The sequence below is a fragment of the Colobus angolensis genome, unplaced genomic scaffold (assembly GCF_000951035.1).
Source record: "Colobus angolensis palliatus isolate OR3802 unplaced genomic scaffold, Cang.pa_1.0 Scaffold175, whole genome shotgun sequence".
NCBI lineage: Eukaryota > Metazoa > Chordata > Mammalia > Primates > Cercopithecidae > Colobus > Colobus angolensis.
The window spans coordinates 6,408,849-6,427,618 of NW_012114877.1; the positions used below are offsets into that span (position 1 = coordinate 6,408,849).

The 18,770-nt window shown below is 52.5% G+C and overlaps 2 protein-coding genes across 6 annotated transcripts in view; one reads left to right on the forward strand and one right to left on the reverse strand.

Moving 5' to 3' along the window:
• The window catches only part of PHKG1 (phosphorylase kinase, gamma 1 (muscle)), a 19,463-nt gene extending 8,731 nt beyond the window's left edge, over window positions 1-10,732 (forward strand). Inside the window, exons 2-11 of one of the 3 annotated variants that reach the window (XM_011938633.1) lie at window positions 2,245-2,361; window positions 3,424-3,602; window positions 4,156-4,210; window positions 6,896-6,997; window positions 7,443-7,508; window positions 7,716-7,879; window positions 8,931-9,021; window positions 9,138-9,291; window positions 9,429-9,554; window positions 9,883-10,732. In XM_011938633.1, the coding sequence (XP_011794023.1) occupies window positions 2,279-2,361; window positions 3,424-3,602; window positions 4,156-4,210; window positions 6,896-6,997; window positions 7,443-7,508; window positions 7,716-7,879; window positions 8,931-9,021; window positions 9,138-9,291; window positions 9,429-9,554; window positions 9,883-10,128 (1,266 nt within the window). In that variant the 5' untranslated portion in view covers window positions 2,245-2,278 and the 3' untranslated portion in view covers window positions 10,129-10,732. The remainder of the gene's footprint in view (window positions 1-2,244; window positions 2,362-3,423; window positions 3,603-4,155; window positions 4,211-6,895; window positions 6,998-7,442; window positions 7,509-7,715; window positions 7,880-8,930; window positions 9,022-9,137; window positions 9,292-9,428; window positions 9,555-9,882) is intronic. The other 2 variants (XM_011938635.1, XM_011938636.1) reach the window with 2 other exon arrangements.
• Window positions 10,506-18,770, reverse strand: part of SUMF2 (sulfatase modifying factor 2) — a 17,879-nt gene continuing 9,614 nt past the window's right edge. The window contains exons 2-8 of one of the 3 annotated variants that reach the window (XM_011938632.1): window positions 17,823-17,937; window positions 16,699-16,743; window positions 16,197-16,347; window positions 14,612-14,667; window positions 12,975-13,059; window positions 12,655-12,799; window positions 10,506-11,640 (exon numbers count right to left, since the gene is read on the reverse strand). In XM_011938632.1, coding sequence (XP_011794022.1) covers window positions 11,556-11,640; window positions 12,655-12,799; window positions 12,975-13,059; window positions 14,612-14,667; window positions 16,197-16,347; window positions 16,699-16,743; window positions 17,823-17,937 — 682 coding nt within the window. In that variant the 3' untranslated portion in view covers window positions 10,506-11,555. Of the gene's footprint in view, window positions 11,641-11,817; window positions 12,240-12,654; window positions 12,800-12,974; window positions 13,060-14,611; window positions 14,668-16,196; window positions 16,348-16,698; window positions 16,744-17,822; window positions 17,938-18,770 lie in introns of those variants that run through there. The other 2 variants (XM_011938631.1, XM_011938630.1) reach the window with 2 other exon arrangements.

Here is an 18,770-nt window from a genome sequence, read left to right on the forward strand (position 1 = left end):
TGTTTTTTGAGACAGAGTCTCACTCACTCTGTCACCTAGGCTGGAGTGCAGTGGTGTGATCTCAGCTCACTGCAACCTCCACCTCCTGGGTTCAAGTGATCCTCCTGCCTCAGCCTCCCAAGTAACTGGGACCACAGGTCCGAGAGCCATCATGCCTGGCTAATTTTTGTATTTTTTGTAGAGATAGGGTTTTGCTATGTAGCCCAGGCTGGTCTCGAACTCCTGACCTCAAGTGATCTGCCCACCTCAGCCTCCCAAAGTGCTGGGATAACAGGTGTGAGCCATCATGCCAGGCCTAAATCCTACATCTGAAGCAGGAGTTGAGTTCCCTGGTAGGAGCCTCCATGTTCCTGACGCAAGGCGGAGTAGCTCAGCGCCTCTGTGTCCAGGCCTGAGTGTCCTGTATTGCCTCTATGCTGCAGCAGGGCCACTCAGGGCTCACTGGCCATTGTTAGCTAGGACATGGGGCATTCTGCCAGCAGGACCCTGAGCACCAAAGGGGTACCTGCCCAACCATTGACTTACATTCAAGGAATAGCCCCTGCCAGACACCCACACTGGGTATGGGGGGCAGAGACAGCTAGGACATCCTAGAGGTGACAGTCTAGCGGGGGAGGTGAGAGCATACACTGGCGAGTGACACCAGAGGTAGGGACCGGGATGGACCCACCCAGCTCTCCATCCCTCAGAGCACCCAGCATAGTGGTTGGCAAAGAGTGGGTGTTCAGTGTCTGCAGAATGGAGATGTAATGAATGAGTGAGTGAGTGATTATGAAAGTCCCAGTTATGGATAGAATACATGAGGAAGGGCCCGGTGCAGTGGCTCACGCCTGTAATCTCAGCACTTTGGGAGGCCAAAGTGTGTGGATCATTTGCGGTCAGGAGTTCGAGACCATCCTGGCCAACATGGTGAAACCCCATCTCGACTAAAAATACAAAAATTAGCCAGGCATAGTGGTGCGTGTCTGTAATCCCAGCTACTCTGGAGACTGAGGCAGGAGAATTGCTTGAACCCGGGAAAGGGAGGTTGCAGTGAACCAAGATCACACCACTGCACTCCAGCCTGGTGACAGACTGAGACTCCATCTCCACACACACACACACACACACACACACACACACACACACACAAAACATGAGGAAGGAGCAGTGGGATGGAGTGCAGGAAACCTGTCCTAGAAGGGGGTGTGTTTTCAGGAAGCACAGTCACAAGGGGAGATAAGGAGAGGCTACAGGAGTGGCCTATTAAAAAGGAAATTGTGGCCAGGTCCAGTGGTGGCTCATGCCTATAATCCCATCTCTTTGGGAGGCTGAGGCAGGAAGAATGCTTGAGGCCAGGAGTTTGAGACTAGCTTGGGCAACATAGGGAGACCCCGTCTCTACAAAAAACTTAAATATTAGAGCTGGGCGTAGTGGTTCACGCCTGTAATCCCAGCACTTTGGGAGACCAAGGCGGTCGAATCACCTGAGGTCAGGAGTTCGACACCAGCCTGGCCAACATGGTGAAATCCTGTCTACTAAAAATAGAAAAAATTAGCCAGGCGTACTGGTAGGTGCCTGTAATTCCACCTACTTGGGAGGCTGAGGCAGGAGAATCGTTTGAACATGGGAGGTGGAGGTTGCAGTGAGCCGAGAGCCAAGATTGCACCACTGTACTCCAGCCTGGGGGGTACTTTAGTCCCATCTACTCAGGCGGCTAGGGGGTGAGGATCACTTGAGCCCAGGCGGTTGAGGCAGCAGTGAGCTATAATCGTACTACTGCACTCCAGCCTGGATAACAGAGCAAGACCCCATCTCTACAAAGAATTTATTTTTTTTGAGCCGGAGTCTGGCTGTGTTGCCCAGGCTGGAGTGCAGTGACGTGATCTCCGCTCACTGCAACGTCTGCCTCCTAGGTTCAAGTGATTCTCCTGCCTCAGCCTCCCAAATAGCTGAGACTACAAGCGTGTGCCACTGCACCCATCTAATTTTTGTATTTCTAGTAGAGATGGGGTTTCACCATGTTGGCCAGGCTGGTCTTGAAATCCTGGCCTCAAGTGATCTATCTGCCTCAGCTTCCCAAAGTGCTGGGATTATAGGTGTGAGCCACCACGCCCAGCCTCAATTCACAAACATTTATTTGGAACATTCACTATAGGCCAGTGTGGTGCCAGATATAAGGATGAGTGAGAAACAGTTCCAGGCCCCAAGGAGAACACCCCCTGGGTCAGGAAGGCTGACAGCTTCCTTCTGTTCCCCTCTCAGAGCCACCCAGAGTTCCCCTGCTGAAGATCTGAGCATGACCCGGGATGAGGCACTGCCAGACTCTCATTCTGCACAGGACTTCTATGAGAATTATGAGCCCAAAGAGATCCTGGGCAGGTAAGGCCCAAGCTTTCCCCACAAAGTGCTGTCCTAGGATCCAGCAGACCCTGTAGGCTACAGCCAACTCTGCTCCACCCTGAGTACCGACCCCACTTTCATCCCCAAAGCGCTGTTCTCTTGGAGAAACCCTTGGTTTGGGGTCCTGCCCTCCTGAAGCCAGGAAAGATAAGAGAAACCTCTCCCAGCCAAAAGTTCCCAGGGGTAGGTGCAATGGCTCACACCTGTAATCCCAGCACTTTGGGAGGCTGAGGTGGGAGGATTGCTTGAGGCCAAGAGTTCAAGATCAGCCTGGGCAACATAGCAAGACTCCGTATCTTTTTTTTTTTCTTAAGATAGGGTCTTGCCCTGTAGTCCAGGTTGGAGTACAGTGGCATGATCTTGACTCACTACAGTCTCTGCCTCCTAGGCTCAAGTGATCCTCCCAACTCAGCCTCCCTAGTAGCTGGGACAACAGGTGTGTGCCACCAGGTCTGGCTAACCATCTCTATTTAAAAAAAAAAAAAAAGCGAGGGGCTGCCAGGCACAGTGGCTCATGCCTGCAATCCCAGCACTTTGGGAGGCCAAGGCAGGAGGATCACCTGAGATCAGGAGTTTGAGACCAGCCTGGCCAACATGGTGAAACCCTGTCTCCAGTAAAAATACAAAAATTAGCTCTGCGTGGTGGCAGGCGCCTGTAGTCCCAGCTACTCAGGAGGCTGAGGCAGGAGAATTGCTTGAACCCGGGAGGTGGAGGTTGCAGTGAGCCAGGATTGTGCCACTGTACTCCAGTCTGGGCAACAGAGTGAGCCTCTCTCTCTCAAAAAAAAAAAAAAAAAGAAAAAGAAAGAGCACTGAACTAGGAGTTACACGGCCTGCGAGCAGGCTTGTTACTCACCAGCTCTGGGCAAATCACCTGACTGTGCCTGTATTTATTCATCCACCATTTCCAAAAGCTCAGAGGAACTTGGGGGAAAGTGTAAATCTATTGACAAGGGCAGGACATCTCTGCTGCAGCCTCGAATCTGGGACTCCCCATGGGGTGAGGGCCCCCCCGAGGTCATTTGTCCTCTGCACTCCCAGGGGCATTAGCAGTGTGGTCAGGCGATGCATCCACAAGCCCACAAGCCAGGAGTACGCAGTGAAGGTTATCGACGTCACCGGTGGAGGCAGCTTCAGCCCCGAGGAGGTGCGAGAGCTGCGAGAAGCCACGCTGAAGGAGGTGGATATCCTGCGCAAGGTCTCAGGGCACCCCAACATCAGTGAGTGATGACCCCAAGTCACATGGCGGGGTGCGCCCCTGTGATTCTGCCCTGACAGCCCAAGCCAGGGAGTGTGGCCCCACCACACAGCCAGCTAGAACCACCCAGGCTCAAGGCTCCCAGCTCCACCCTCACTGCTCTGACAGAAGGGGTCCCAGGCTGGGATGGATGCAGGCAGGGGAATGGGGGTTTGATGTCCCCGGGCTGAATTAGCCAGGCGTGCTGATGCATGCCTGTAATCCCAGCCACTCAGGAGGCTGAGGCAGGAGCATCACTCGAGCCCGGTAGTTTGAGGCTGCAGTGAGTTATGATTGCACGATTACACTCCAGCCTAGGTGACACAGTGAGATCCTGTCTCTAATAATAATAATAATAATAATAAAGTCCCTGGGCCTGCCCACACCCTGGGTTGATGTCCTTTGAGCACCCTCCTGATTCCCCTGTCAGCTTTTGAAGTTAGCCCACAGCAGCCTTGGTCCCTGACCCCTGTGCCCCGGCTGCCCCTACCTGAGCTCCCCTGCTACTTGAGACAAGCTAGCCATTTCCATTTCAGTACAGCTGAAGGACACTTATGAGACCAACACTTTCTTCTTCTTGGTGTTTGACCTGTAAGTACCCAGCCCTGGAGCAAGCTACACCTGAGAGAACCTCGACTGTCAACTGTCATCCGCTCTCCAACCCCAGGGCTGCCTGGAGACCACAGCCAGCTCCTGAGCTGAGGATGCCAAATACAATCACGGTGTTTAGACAGATCAGCCCCTGGGGTCGGGCTGCCGGGTTTGGAAACCTGGGTTCACCACTTGTGGGCTGGATCATTTCTTTAAATCTCGGTTTTCTCATCAGTATTATGGGAGTGATAATAGCACAGTGAGTGGCATAGTGTGAATGCTAATAATTACTAGCCTCAGGCCAGGCACAGTGGCTCACAACTGTAATCCCAGCACTTTGGGAGTCTGAGGCTGGAGAATCGCTTGAACCCAGGAGGTGGAGGTTGAAGTGAGCCAAGATCGTGCCATTGAACTCCAGCCTGGGTTACAAGAGCAAAACTCCGTCTCAAAAACAAAAACAGAACAAAACAAAAAAAGCCCCCAAAACTCTTGGCCTCATGTGATTCTCTCACCTCAGTCTCCCAAAGTGCCGGGATTACAGGCAGAAGCCACCATGCCTGGCACAGTATATTGATACAATTGTTCTGTTTTATTATTGGCTGTTAATCTCTGTGCCTAATTTATAAACTTTATCTTAAGTATGTACATACAGGAAAAACATAGTAAGTATAGACTTCAGTGCTATCCATGGTTTCAGGCATCCACTGGGGGTCTTGGAACATATCCCCTGAAGATAAAGAGGGAGAACTGTAGACATATATAAAGTAGAACAAGGGTTAGCAAGAGACAGGGGCTTCCTTAGACCGAGTGGTCAGGAAGGCATGTCCAGGAAGTGACCCAAGCAGAGGATGGCAGGATGTAAGGTCGGTCAGCACCAAAGACCAGGTCCTGCAGGCATTTTAGCCATGGTAAGGAGTTTGGAGGGTCAAGACTGGGCAGCTGACGTGATCTGATTTACTTTTGTTTTTTTTTTTTGAGACAGAGTTTTGCTCTTGTCGCCCAGGCTGGAGTGCAGTGGTGTGATCTTGGCTCACTGCAACTTCTGTCTCCCGGGTTCAAGTGATTCTCCTGCCTCAGCCTCCCAGGTAGCTGGGATTACAGGTACCCACCCACCACCATGCCCAGCAAATGTTTTATGTGTGTACTTTTTTAGTAGAGACAAGGTTTCGCCATGTTGGCCAGTCTGGTCTCGAACTCCTGACCTCAAGTGATTCATCTGCCTCGGCCTCCCAAAGTGCTGGGATTACAGGCGTGAGCCACCGTGCCCAGCCTGACTTCCTTTTGAAAAGATCTCACTGACTATCTAGGGATGACTGTAATGAGGTGGGATTGGAAAAAGGGAGGCCAGCAGTATCGAGGAGAGTCTAGGCAGGTGGTAGAGGTTGCACCTGGGGTGTGGTCCAAAGGTCAATATCATTATCACCATCACCACCATCATCATGCCCCTACTTCTGCATCAGTAGGATTAGTAAGATGAGCCCGTTATTGCTAAGCATCAAACGTGAACACCACAAAGTACTCTGTGAAATGTGGATTCCAGACTTACTGGCCAGGCACGGTGCCTCATACCTGTAATCTCAACATTTTGGGAGGCCGAGGTGGAAGGATTGCTTGAGGCCAGGAGTTTGAGACCAGCCTGGGCAACAACGCGAGACCCCATCTCTACAAAAAAATATAAAATTAAGGCCGGGTTCACCCCTGTAATCCCAGTACTTTGGGAGGCTGAGGCAGGCGGATCAGATGAAGCCGGGAGTTCGAGACCAGCCTGGGCAACATGGTGAAACCCCATCTCTACAAAAAATACAAAAATTAGTCCAGCATGGTGACGGATATCTGTGATCCCAGTCACTCAGGAGGCTGAGGCACAAGAATGGCTTGAACCCAGAAAGCAGAGGTTGCAGTTAGCTGAGACTGAGCCACCGCACTCCAGCTTGGGCAACAGAGGGAGACTTTCTCGGACCCCTCCAGACTCACCAGCAGCAGCTGTCTTGACTCTGCTCTGTGGCACTGTCCTGTATAGCCCTTGGGGGCAGCTCAGATGTCTTTAACCTTTGAAGAAGTTGCTGGGGGAAGCTATTTTTAATGCTGCCCTGAGGAGCCCTCTAGGGTATAACTAGATGGTTCTAGCAGAGAGTTCTTTCTAGATCATCCCAGGAGGTAAGAAGATTGAACCTCAATTCTTAACGTAATTGGCAAACTTTGCACCTGCAACTCTTGCACAGCCGATTCTTCCCATTTGTTTCCTGGGAAAAAATCGGGATACTCAGCTGGGTGTCGTGGCTCAACGCCTGTAATCCCAGCACTTTGGGAGGCCAAGGCGGGTGATCACCTGAGGTCAGGAGTTCAAGACCAGCCTGGGTAACATGGCGAAACCCTGTCTCTACTAAAAATACAAAAACTAGCTAGGTGTGGTGGTGGGCACCTGTAATCCCAGCTCCTCGGGAGGCTGAGGCAGGAGAATCGCTTGAACCTGGGAGGCGGAAGTTGCAGTGAGCCGAGATTGTGTCATTGCACTCCAGCCTGGGACAAAACTCCATCTCGGGGTGTGGGGGGGGGGAATCGGGATACTCATGTCCTTCTGATCTGGGTCTCGGCTCCTGGGCCAGTGGTTCATGGTCCTCTCTTTCAGCCTCCAGCCATCATTTAGGCCCCGATACATCCCAGTCCACACTGTCACTTCCACAGATGGGAGAACCCCCACACTGAAACAATGGAGATGGAACAGAAATGGCACTTGGGCTGGGGCTCCCCCAAATCCACCTACTTCAGGGCCCAGGGCTGGGAGAGGTACTGCTCACAGAGCCACCAGCTCAGGGCCCATTGCTTCCCTGGTCACTTCTAGCCATCCTGGCCTGGAACTAGGGTAATCAGAACCTGGGGAGAGGACTTAGCTGAAGAAATGCCTACCCCATGAAATGGTGGGAAAAACTTTTCCAGGGGAAAAATTAAGTCAGGGGAGAAACCTAGGCCATCTCTGTTCCTCGGAGGGTTGATGAGAGTCTGAGCCCCTGACATGGGCCACTTCTCTCCAGCCTCCTTTGCTTTTCTCCCGGTTCTTCCAGAACACTTCTCTCCTCACTTCCCCGGTTCCTCTCCCCAGACTGTGGTTCTCCACGGGGAGTGGCCCACTTAGCTTCTAGAGGTATCAGGGCGGAAGGCAGCTCTCTGGGAGCAGGGTAAGGAGGGTGGTGGTCTTGGGACCGATCCAGCTATCAACCGTCTGTTTCCACAGGATGAAGAGAGGGGAGCTCTTTGACTACCTCACTGAGAAGGTCACTTTGAGTGAGAAGGAAACCAGGTGAGCATCCCTTTGCCCCCTCTCCGCTCCCTCCCACTTGGCCTAGGGCCACACACACTGGGGCCTCAGGGGAGGCAGGGCGTGCAGGTGTCTGGGCTGGGCGTGTGTGCTGCTCCCTTGCAGTATGGCTGAAATGTGAGCTGTGTCTCCCTGCCTGTCGCCTGACTCTGTGCAGAGGAAGAGTGACAAGTGTGTGCCCCACCCTAGAAAGATCATGCGAGCTCTGCTGGAGGTGATCTGCGCCTTGCACAAACTCAACATTGTGCACCGGGACCTGAAGCCCGAGAACATCCTCTTGGATGACAACATGAACATCAAGCTCACAGACTTTGGCTTTTCCTGCCAGCTGGAGCCAGGAGAGAGGCTGCGAGGTCTGGTAACATGGACTCGGCCCTCTATTCCTCAACCCTCCGTGGAATAGAGATGGCCTGGGTTTCTCCCCTAACTTAATTGTTCCCCAGAATAAAAATTCCACCATTTCAAGGGGTAGGAATCTTTCTTTTCTCTCCTTCCTTCCCTCTTCCCTCACTCTCTCTTTTCTCTTTCCTTCCTTCCTTTCTTCCTTCCTTCCTTCCTTCCTTCTTTTCCAAGATGGAGTCTTACTCTGTCACCCAGGCTGGAGTGCAGTGGCGCAATCTCGACTCACTGCAACTTCTGCCTCCCGAGTTCAAGCGATTCTCCTGCCTCAGCCTCTTGAGTAGCTGGGATTACAGGCACGCGTCAAAACGCCCAGCTAATTTTTGTATTTTTAGTAGAGACAGGGTTTTACCATGTTGGTCAGGCTGGTCTCGAACTCCTGACCTTGTGATCCACCCGCCTCGGACTCCCAAAGTGCTGGGACTACAGGCTTGAGCCACCATACCCAGCAGGGCTAGACATTTCTTCAGTTAAGTCCTTTCCTAGGTTCCCATTACCCTTGTTCCAGGCCAGGATGGCTAGAAGTGACCAGGGAAGCAATAGGCCCTAATGAAGTTGGTGGATATTGGGGGAGTCCCAGCCTAAGCTCCATTTCTGTTCCATCTCCATTGTCTCTTTGGACTTCCTCTTTTTTTTCTTTCTTTCTTTTTTTTTTTTTTTTCGTTTGAGACAGAGTCTCATTCTGTTGCCCAGGCTGGAGTGAAGTGGGATGATCTCAGCTCACTGCAACCTCCGCCTTCCAGGTTCAAGCGATTCTCCTGCCTCAGACTCCTGAGTAGCTGGAACTATAGGCATGTGCCACCAAACCTGGCTAATTTTTGTATTTTTAGTAGAGACGGAGTTTTACCATGTTGGCCAGGCTGGTCTCGAACTCCTGGCCTCAGGTGAGCTGCCTGCATTGGCCTTCCAAATTGCTAGGATTATAAAAATGAGTCACTGCGGCTGGCCTGGACTTCCTCTTCCGAGTGCCCTGCTGATCTGTCTTGATGATGACTGTTCCTGCAGAGGTTTGCGGGACCCCCAGTTACCTGGCCCCTGAGATTATCGAGTGCTCCATGAATGAGGACCACCCGGGCTATGGGAAGGAGGTGGACATGTGAGTGCACCGAGGAAGGAGGATCACTTGCCTGGGCTGGGTGAGGGAGGGAGCCGGCAGGGCTGGGTCGGTCCCCCTGGCGCTGGGTAAGTGGCCCTGGGCCCTCACACGTCCAGGTGGAGCACTGGCGTCATCATGTACACACTGCTGGCCGGCTCCCCGCCCTTCTGGCACCGGAAGCAGATGCTGATGCTGAGGATGATCATGAGTGGCAACTACCAGTTTGGCTCGCCCGAGTGGGATGATTACTCGGACACTGTGAAGGACCTGGTAAGAGGCCAGGCCAACTGGCTCCTGGGCTCAGGACTGCGATACCAGGCTCCCCTGCCCGGGGAGGCCCCGCCTCTCCTGACATGCTGGAGGGGACCTGCCTTGATGTTCTCGGTTCCCCTCTCCTCCCCTTCCAGGTCTCCCGATTCCTGGTGGTGCAACCCCAGAACCGCTACACAGCGGAAGAGGCCTTGGCACACCCCTTCTTCCAGCAGTACGTGGTGGAGGAAGTGCGGCACTTCAGCCCCCGGGGGAAGTTCAAGGTATGAAGAGTCCTGACCCAGACCCGCCAGCTCCCCAAGTGCAAACCTCTAAGCCCTCTCCTCTCCCAGGGGTCCTTACACCCCGTGGGTTTCCAGAGTACCCACCCCACCCCTCCCAGCCGCCCTGTGATGGCTTCAGAGATGGCAGGTGTCAGCCCACTGGCTCCTCCCTGCGGATGCTGGCCAAGTGGGAAGTGGAGGACACTAGGAGGGCCCCACAGAAGGCACCCAAGGCTTCGTGGCAAACGAGCCTAGAGCGTCCCTGTGCTGGCGGGGCAGGGCCTGGCAGGGGGTTGCTGCAGCCCCGCTTCTCCACCTGGCCCTGCAGGTGATCGCTGTCACTGTGCTGGCTTCAGTGCGTATCTACTACCAGTACCGCCGAGTGAAGCCGGTGACCCGGGAGATTGTCATCCGAGACCCCTATGCCCTCCGGCCTCTGCGCCGGCTCATCGACGCCTACGCTTTCCGAATCTATGGCCACTGGGTGAAGAAGGGGCAGCAGCAGAACCGGGCTGCCCTTTTCGAGAACACACCCAAGGCCGTGCTCCTCTCCCTGGCCGAGGAGGACTACTGAGGGCCTGGCCAGTCAGGGAGGGCTGGGGGGCAGGTGGGGAGGGGAAGTCACGGAAATATAAGCCCAAGGGGTGAGATGTGTGCAGTCCTCTGCAGAAGGAGCACTTGGCCTTGGCTAGGAACCCCTGGAGCTGAGGCCATGATCTCCTCTCAAAGGCTGTGCACAAGGGAAGCAGTGTTCCCACCACAGAGCAATACCTGCAGGCTGGGGCAGGCCCTGGGTGGGCAGAAATCACAGGTGGCCTGAGAACCAGGAACCCCCTGCTCCTCCACTTCCTGGATGAGCCACCATCTCTGTTTCTCTTTAGGGGAGGCCCAGAGTTACTGACACTTGGGCCCTCTTAGGGTCCCAAGGTGAGAATCAAAGACACAGAAATGTCTGAGATACACAATCACAGGAGATTTTATTGACCCCATGACATCCGGTGACAGTGTGGGAGCAGGCTACTCTCCAGGGACATATTTTTGGAGGCATATGGAGAAGGAGGCCCAGGCGAGGTGGCTCACACCTGTAATCCCAGCACTTTGGGAGGCCGAGGTGGGAGGATCGCTTGAGGCCAGGAGTTTGAGACCACCCTGGGCAACATAGTGAGATCCTATCACTACAAAAGTTCAAAAACTTAGCCAGGCCTGGTGGTGCACACTTAGTAGTCCCAGCTACTTGGGAGGCTGAGGTGGGAGAATTTCTTGGGCCCAGGAGTTCAAGACTGCAGTGAGCAGTGATCACCACTGCACTCTAGCCTGGGCAACAGAGCAAGACCCTGTCTCAAAAAAAAAAAAAAAAAAAGAATGGGAAGCTTCTGATATTTGTCTTTCTGGAGTACTAGTTCCTTTGTGATTCCCACAATGCACTGCTTCACCTAATACATCATTTGGTTCTCCCAGACCCTTTTAGGACTGAACTGTGCTTTAAATAGTTACATGTCTGCCTGTTACACAGTGGAAACTAGTTTCCTTCTTCAGAGGGACACAAAACCACAGATGAGGCCACCAAGAAAGCATTCTCCTTCCACAGCAATTGGCTGAGAAAACAGAACAAGGGAAATTCTGCCTTGAAGAAACAATGTCAGCTTCCTGAATCATCCAGGGAGAAAGAGAATAGATTTTAAAATGCTCAACAAATGGCCTTTCAGAGCCCTCTGTTCCAATTGTTTGCTTATTTGCCCCTGTGTCAATAATACTTGGCCTCTAAGAGAAACACCTGGCTCCCAGCCACCTTCAACATATTGGGCCCCTTCTCCAAAACACAGGAGGCTGAGTCCTCTCCTGCCCTGGTGAGAGGCGCCTGCCACAGAGGGATGGGAGACAGGGAAGGGGAAGTTCTTTCCTGAGGCTGAAGCTCCCGAGCTTGGAATTGGGCTGTTTGCAACATGGCCAGGGAATGACAGTGACCCTGGAGAGCTTTTCTCCTTGTCACCACCCGGCTGCTTATAGCTCCCCTGGCAGCCGGCCTGCGTCTGCAGCACAGCGGAAACCGAGGTTGTCTGAGGCTGAATCTGGAGTGTTGCCCATCCTGCCAGCAGAGAAGGGGAGAGAGGAAGACACATCCTGAGAAACAGGCCTGGGGGCTGATCCATCTTCCCTGCCTCACCCGCAGGGCTCGCCATGATCAGGGAGCCTAAGGGCTGGGGAGGGCATGGTCTGGAAGGAAGCCTGTGCCAGTCCTGGGAGAAGGGAAACAAGAAGGGGCTTTGGGACAAAAGGGGCCTTGCCAGAGTCGGGGGAGGGACAGTGGCCCCGAGAGACAGCACTGGAGGGCAGAAAAGACAGTGACTAACTTCTGTGTTAGCAGTTGAGAACAGCTCAGCAGAGACAACCTGTCCGCAAGCTATGAGAATATTGTGGCCAGGTGCGGTGGCTCACGCCTGTAATCTTAGCATTCTGGGAGGCCAAGGCGGGCTGATTGCTTAGTCCAGGAGTATGAGACAAACCTAGGCAACATGGCAAAAACCCATCTCTACAAAAATTAGCCGGGCATAGTGGTGCACGCCTGTAGTCCCAAATACTTAAGGAGCTGAGGTGGGAGAATCGCTAGAGCCTGGCAGTTTGAGGCTGCAGTGAGCTGAGACTGTGCCACTGCACTCCATCCTGGACAACAGAGCAAGACTCTGTCTCAAAAAAAAAAAAAAAAAAAGATTTTTTGTGTGCCCACTAGTCTGAAGAGTCAGTAAGTCTCTGACCACCACTAATGACCTACTGGTGTGGTCATTCTACTTCCCTCCCTTTACCTACCTAGTGGTAAGGAACAGAGGAGAAACCCCATAATTAAGATGCCACACACAGTCTCCCTGGGTACCAAGAGCTGGCAGGAGAGTCACAAGGTGTCCTGGGCCCCTTTGCTTTTCATAGCAAGTGTTGCTGGCTTTCTTTTCTGTACCCACAACTGGGCACAGGCTCAGGGAGGTGCTGGGACCAGCTCACTGCACACAGACGGTTGGTGGTATGAAGGTTGGGGCACTCCGGGACCGGGATTCAGACCTCAGCCCCAGCTACTAAGCCGCGCATTGCCTGGGACAAAGTCCCTCACCTGGTGGTGACCCGGGCCCGGTGATTGGCAGAGCCGTCAGCTGTGTCGATCCACGATGCCCCCCGGAGGACACGCATGTCCTGCTCAGCGGCCTGGTACGGTGATGCTGTCCACTCCCACACGTTGCCCAGGAGGTCATAGAGCCCTGCAGCCCCACCGGCGGGTCAGGCCAGGCTGGGACCCGTGGACCACCCTGCCTACCCTCTGAGGTCCTGGGGCCAACTCGGGGAACGGAGGTGCTTCCCTCTGCCTCCTCTCTAGACACGATGGTCCCAGCAGCCAGTTCGTGGGCATGGCCACAAGCCCAAGAGAGCTCTTACCATAGTTGTTCTGGGCAGGGAAAGCATTCACTGGGGAGACTCCATGGAAGCCATCCTCAGCTTTGTCCCCCTTGGGGAACCTTCCCTGATGGGAGAAAGGCAGGGTAAAAGATTTACCACCTGTCCCAAGGCAGGTCCTCATGCCTATCCAGAGGAAAACCAAAGTCGTCTTGCTGTCACATCTGGGGAAAGGGAAGGGCACGGGGTGTTGACTTAAGACTCCTATCCAGAGCTCCCAAACCCATCACCTCACATCCCCAGGGTGACCCCCCTTGCTGGATTAGGAAGAGTGTTTCTCCTGTACCCACAGGGCTCTAGGTCAGGCCCAGCCCACACCTGACTTCTCCACTCTCAGCAACATCCTGCCCTCTGCCTGGAACCCCACATGCCATGGAGCCTCGAGAAGACAGCTTCTCCCACGCTTCTCCGCAGCCTGCCCCCACGCCCTGCGCCTGAGCACTGTAGCCTGCTCCTGCCGGCCTTCTCAGGACAGTGCTTTTTTATTTGCTTAGTTTAGTTTTATTTATTATTTTTTTTTTTTTTTTGAGGCGGAGTCTCGCTCTGTTGCCCGGACTGGAGTGCAGTGGCCGGATCTCAGCTCACTGCAAGCTCCGCCTCCCGGGTTTACGCCATTCTCCTGCCTCAGCCTCCCAAGTAGCTGGGACTACAGGCGCCCGCCACCTCGCCCGGCTAGTTTTCGTATTTTTAGTAGAGACGGGGTTTCACCGTGTTAGCCAGGATGGTCTCGATCTCCTGACCTCGTGATCCGCCCGTCTCGGCCTCCCAAAGTGCTGGGATTACAGGCTTGAGCCACCGCGCCCGGCCGTTTTATTTATTATTTAGTCACTTTTTTTTTTTTGAGGCAGGGTCTCATTCTGTCGCCCAGGCTGGAGTGCCGTGGCAGCATGACCTTAGCTCACTACAACCTCCGCCTCCTGGGTTCGAGTGATTCTCCTGCCCAAGTCCTAAGCAGGTGGGATTACAGGTGCCTGCCACCATGCCCAGTTAATTTTGTATTTTTAGTAGATACAGGGTTTCACCATTTTGGCCAGGCTGGTCTTGAACTCCTGACCTCAGGTGATCCAACCCCCTCGGCCTCCCAAAGTGCTGGGATTACAGGCGTGAGCCACTGTAAATCTTTAATAGAAAGTACAAATCTTTAATAGAAAGTACTTATGCTGGCTGGGCACAGTGGCTTATGCCTGTAATCCCAGCACTTTAGGAGGCTGAGGCGGGTGGATCACCTGAGGTCAGGAGTTTGAGACCAGCTTGGCCAACATGGCAAAACCTGATCTCTACTAAAAACACAAAAAAATTAGCTGGGCATGGTGGCAGGGACCTGTAATCCCAACTACTTGGGACACTGGGGCAGGAGAATCGCTTGAAACTGGGAGGTGGAGGTTGCAGTGAGCTGAGTTCGCACCACTGCACTCCAGTGTGGGTGACAGAGAGAGACTCTGTCTCAAAAAAAAGAAAAAAAAAAGTACTTATGACCCATTGTCTTTTGCTTCACCAGCTTATGAGTCATCAGTTGCAATAGAACCCAAGCCCTCTGGATGCTGCGGCCTAACAACACAGTACCTAGCCTCCAGCAGGCCTCTGTGGATGCTTGGTGAAAGGAGGAATGTCAGTCTTACCTGCCACAGGTTGGTGCGGTTTAGCTGGAACTGGTTTCCCCATGGGTAAACTTGACCTGCCAGGAAAGCGAGGAGGCAGCAGAGGAGGGGGAGGTGAAGAATTAGGGAAGGAAAACAAAAACACAGAAAGAGTGAGGGAACCAAAAGGAAGTTAGAGGGAGATGAGAAAAAAAGAGAGCGAGATGACCTGCTTTTATTTCCCATGCCTGTCCTTGCCACTCTCTGAACTGCATTAGAGGCCCTGGCCTCCTCATGTGCTCCAGGGCTCTGGGATCTGAGCCAGTTTATAAAGCATCTCTTATCAGTTCATGTTGAGAAAAGTACAGAAATTGAGAAACTTGAAAATTGGACTTAGAGTGCATAAATGAACGAGCCAGAGGCAACCTCACAAGTCATATTAAAAACTTTGATCATTGGCCACACGTGGTGGCTCACACTTGTAATCACAGCACTTTGGGAGACCGAGGCAGGTGGATCACGAGGTCAGGAGTTTGAGACCAGTCTGGCCAACACAGTGAAACCCCCGTCTCTGCTAAAAATACAAAAATTAGCCAGGCATGGTAGCAGGTGCTTGTAATCCCAGCTACTCGGGAGGCTGAGGCAGGAGGAATCACTTGAACCTGGGAGGCAGAGGTTGCAGTAAGCCGAGATCATGCCACTGTACTCCAGCCTTGAGCGACAGAGCTAGACTCCGTCTCAAAACAAACAAACAAACAAACAAAAAAACTTTGATCATTGATGTACCTGGTGTTCACTGAAAGACTGTGTAGAGGGGTTTAATGTGGGGAGCTGCTTTTTGCTGTCCTAACTTTCTGTGTAATTAGGATTGCAGAATGACAAATGACCGAGTTAGGAGCAAACAGTGATTCTTAACATTAACCCCTGTATCCCAAAGGCAGAGGTGTGTAGTCTAACATTAATCCCTGTACCCCAGAGGCAGAAGTGTGTAGTCTTGGTAATTCTTCTTTTTCCTTATGCCATGTTGCTCTGGTTATATTTATTGAAATGTAATATGTCTGTGGAATTTCCAATAAAATATTTTATGTCTGTTCTTTCAATTTCTCCAGTTACTAATTTTTATGGTGTTTCATAAATATATCAGTCTGAGATGGACTAGAAAAAATAATTTTAAAAAACCTGGTCCTCTACCACAGATAGCTTAAGCAGCACTGCTCTAGGGAACACAGACCCTTCCTGCCCCACCCCCCACTGCCTTTTCTTCTTGAGACAGTCTCTTGTTCTGCCACTCAGGCCAGAGAGCAGCGGTGTGATCATAGCTCGCTGCAGCTTTGAACTCCTAGGCTCAAAGGATCCTCCCACCTCAGCCTCCTGAGTAGCTGGGACTAGAGGCACATGCCACCAGGCCCAGTTCATTTTTGTATTTTTCGGAGAGACGAGGTCTCCCTATGTTGCCCCGGCTGGCCTTTCACTGCTGGCCTCAAGCTATCCTCCTGTCCCAGCCTCCCTAAGTGCTGGGATTACAGGCATGAGCCACCGCGCCCGGCCCCTTTCCACTCTTTAAAGCCCCTCATGCTGGGCAGGATGGGGAGAAGAATGAAAGAAAATCGCCTCATCATCTGGATACCCTTCAAGCCCCCTCGGGCAGCAAACTCCCACTCTTCCTCCGTGGGCAGCCGTTTTCCCCGCCAAGCACAGTAGGCACGGGCGTCATTCCAGCTCACGTGTAACACTGGGTGCTCCAGTCTCTCTCGGATGCCAGAGCCAGGACCTGTAGGCTGACAGCCAGGATGAAGTGAGACAGGCTTCGGGGAGCGCATTGAGTCCAAGGCAGGCTAGGTTTAGGGCGCCCGCGTTTAGCTTTTACCACTAGATGGAGGAAAAGAGCTGGAAGAGAGCCAGGTGAGTGAGGAGCGGTCGGAGTCAGAAAAAAGATTACAGGAGGCTGACAAGGGAGAAATGGATGGGTAACGGGAAAAAGAGGCCTGCTGAGCGATTTCCCTGAAATTCCCCTGTCCTCCTTTGAAACTCAGTGTTCCTGGATGTATAAGGGGTAGAGAGGAGGCTGGGCCTGGAGAATAAAAGAGTCAAGCAGGGGTAGAAAATGAGGTAATGGAATCAGCCCTTACCTGCCTCCAAAATGCCTTTTCCACTGGAAGCCACCAGAGTACAGGCTGCAAAAAAGGAGACTGACTGCAAGATGCTCTGGCCCAGCAAAGGCACCTCCCCGACTGAGCCACAGGACGCAGAACAGAGACGTCAGGCTGAGACTCAGGTAGTCTAAGTGAGGTTATGGCTGAAATTTTATTTATTTATTTTTTTTGAGACAAGATATTGCTCTGTCACTCAGGCTAGAGTACAGTGGCACCATCACCGCTCACTGCAGTCTCAACCTCCTAGGCTCAGGTGACCCTCCCACCTCAACCTCCTGAGTAGCTGGGACTACAGGTGTACATCACCATGCCCAGCTAATTTTCTTTCTTTTCTTTTCTTTCTTTTTTTTCTGTAGATATGGGATCTATGTTGCCCAGGCTGGTCTTGAACTCTTGGGCTCAAGCAATTGTCCCACCTCGGCCTCCCAAAGTGCTGGGGTTACAGGCGTGAGCTGCTGTGCCCAGCTGAGACTGGAATCTTTATAGAGTCCAATCTTACCACCCTAATTAGAAGTTGGCTTGAAAAGGTGATCTTTTTTTTTTTTTTTTTTTTTTTGGAGACAGAGGGTCTCACTCTGTCACCCAGGCTGCAGTACAGTGGCGCCACCTCGGCTCACTGCAACCTCTGCCTCCTGGGTTCAAGCGATTCTCATGCCTCAGCCCCCTGAGTAGCTGGGATTACAGGAGCGTGCCACCACACCTGTCTAATTTTTGTAGTTTTAGTAGACACGGGGTTTCGCCATGTTGGCCAGGCTGGTCTTGAACTCCTGACCTCAGGTGATCCACCCACCTCAGCCTCCCAAAGTGCTGGGATTACAGGCATGAGCCACCACACCCAGCCCACCAAGGTGATCTCTTGATTCAAGTTCCTTGAACCCTATCCTGACTTGGACCTTAAGGCAAGAGCTAACCTCGGTTCACGGTTAACTTCCTGGGAGTATGTACTGATCTGACGCTCCATGGTGGGTTTCTCTTGCTTCCCTTCTGCCTCCAGCTCTCAGGTCTGATTCTCCACTGTGTCCTGGGTAACCCATGTCCCACAGGATTCCCTGTCCAGGTCCCACTCCTATCCCCTCAGCCACAAGACCAGGTTCTCTCACCTTCATTGGCTGGGTGGCTTTGTTTCTCAGCTCATCGGAGACAAAGTCCTCAAAGACAAAGCTCCATCCAAACATCTCAGCCTCTGTCCGGTACTTTTTCTCCCTGACAAAATCCCTGCAAAGACATAGTTCAGCTGGTTCGGCTTCTGTGCCCGTCCCACCTTCTCCTGCTTCAGGAAACCTCAGATATCCCTGTCCTGTAAGTTACACACCACACAGTGTTCATGATCGCCAAAGAATTAACCTGAAGCCTGGGCGATTTTCTTTTAAATTAGAATGCAACAAATTCACATACAGTAAAATTCACTCTCTTCAGTGTTTAGTTCTGTGAGGTTAATTTATTTTTTATTTATTTGTTTGTTTAGTTGTTTATTTATTTATTTAGAGATGGAGTCTCGCTCTGTCGCCCAGGCTGGAGTGCAATGGCATGATCTCGGCTCACTGCAACCTCCACCTCCTGGGTTCAAACGATCCTCCTGCCTCAGCCTCCCTAGTAGCTGGGATTATAGGCGCCTGCCACCACGCCCAGGTAATTTTTGTATTTTTAGTAGTGACAGGGTTTCACCATGTTGGACAGGCTGGTCTCGAACTCCTGACCTAGTGATCCACCTGCCTCGGCCTCCCAAAGGGCTGGGATTACAGGTGTGAGCTACCACACCTGGCCTATTTATTTTTTTGAGACAAAGTCTCACTCTGTTGCCCAGGCTGGAGTGCAGTGGCACAATCTCAGCTCACTGCAACCTCCACCTCCCGGATTCAAGTGATTCTCCAGCCTCAGTCTCTCAAGTAGGTGGGATTACGGATGCATACCACCATGCCCAGCTAATTTTTGTATTTTTTGTAAACATAGGGTTTTGCAATGTTAGCCAGGCTAGTCTCGAACTCCTAACCTCAGGTGATCCTGCCACCTCAGCTTCCCAAAGTGTTGGGATTACAGGCGTTAGGCAC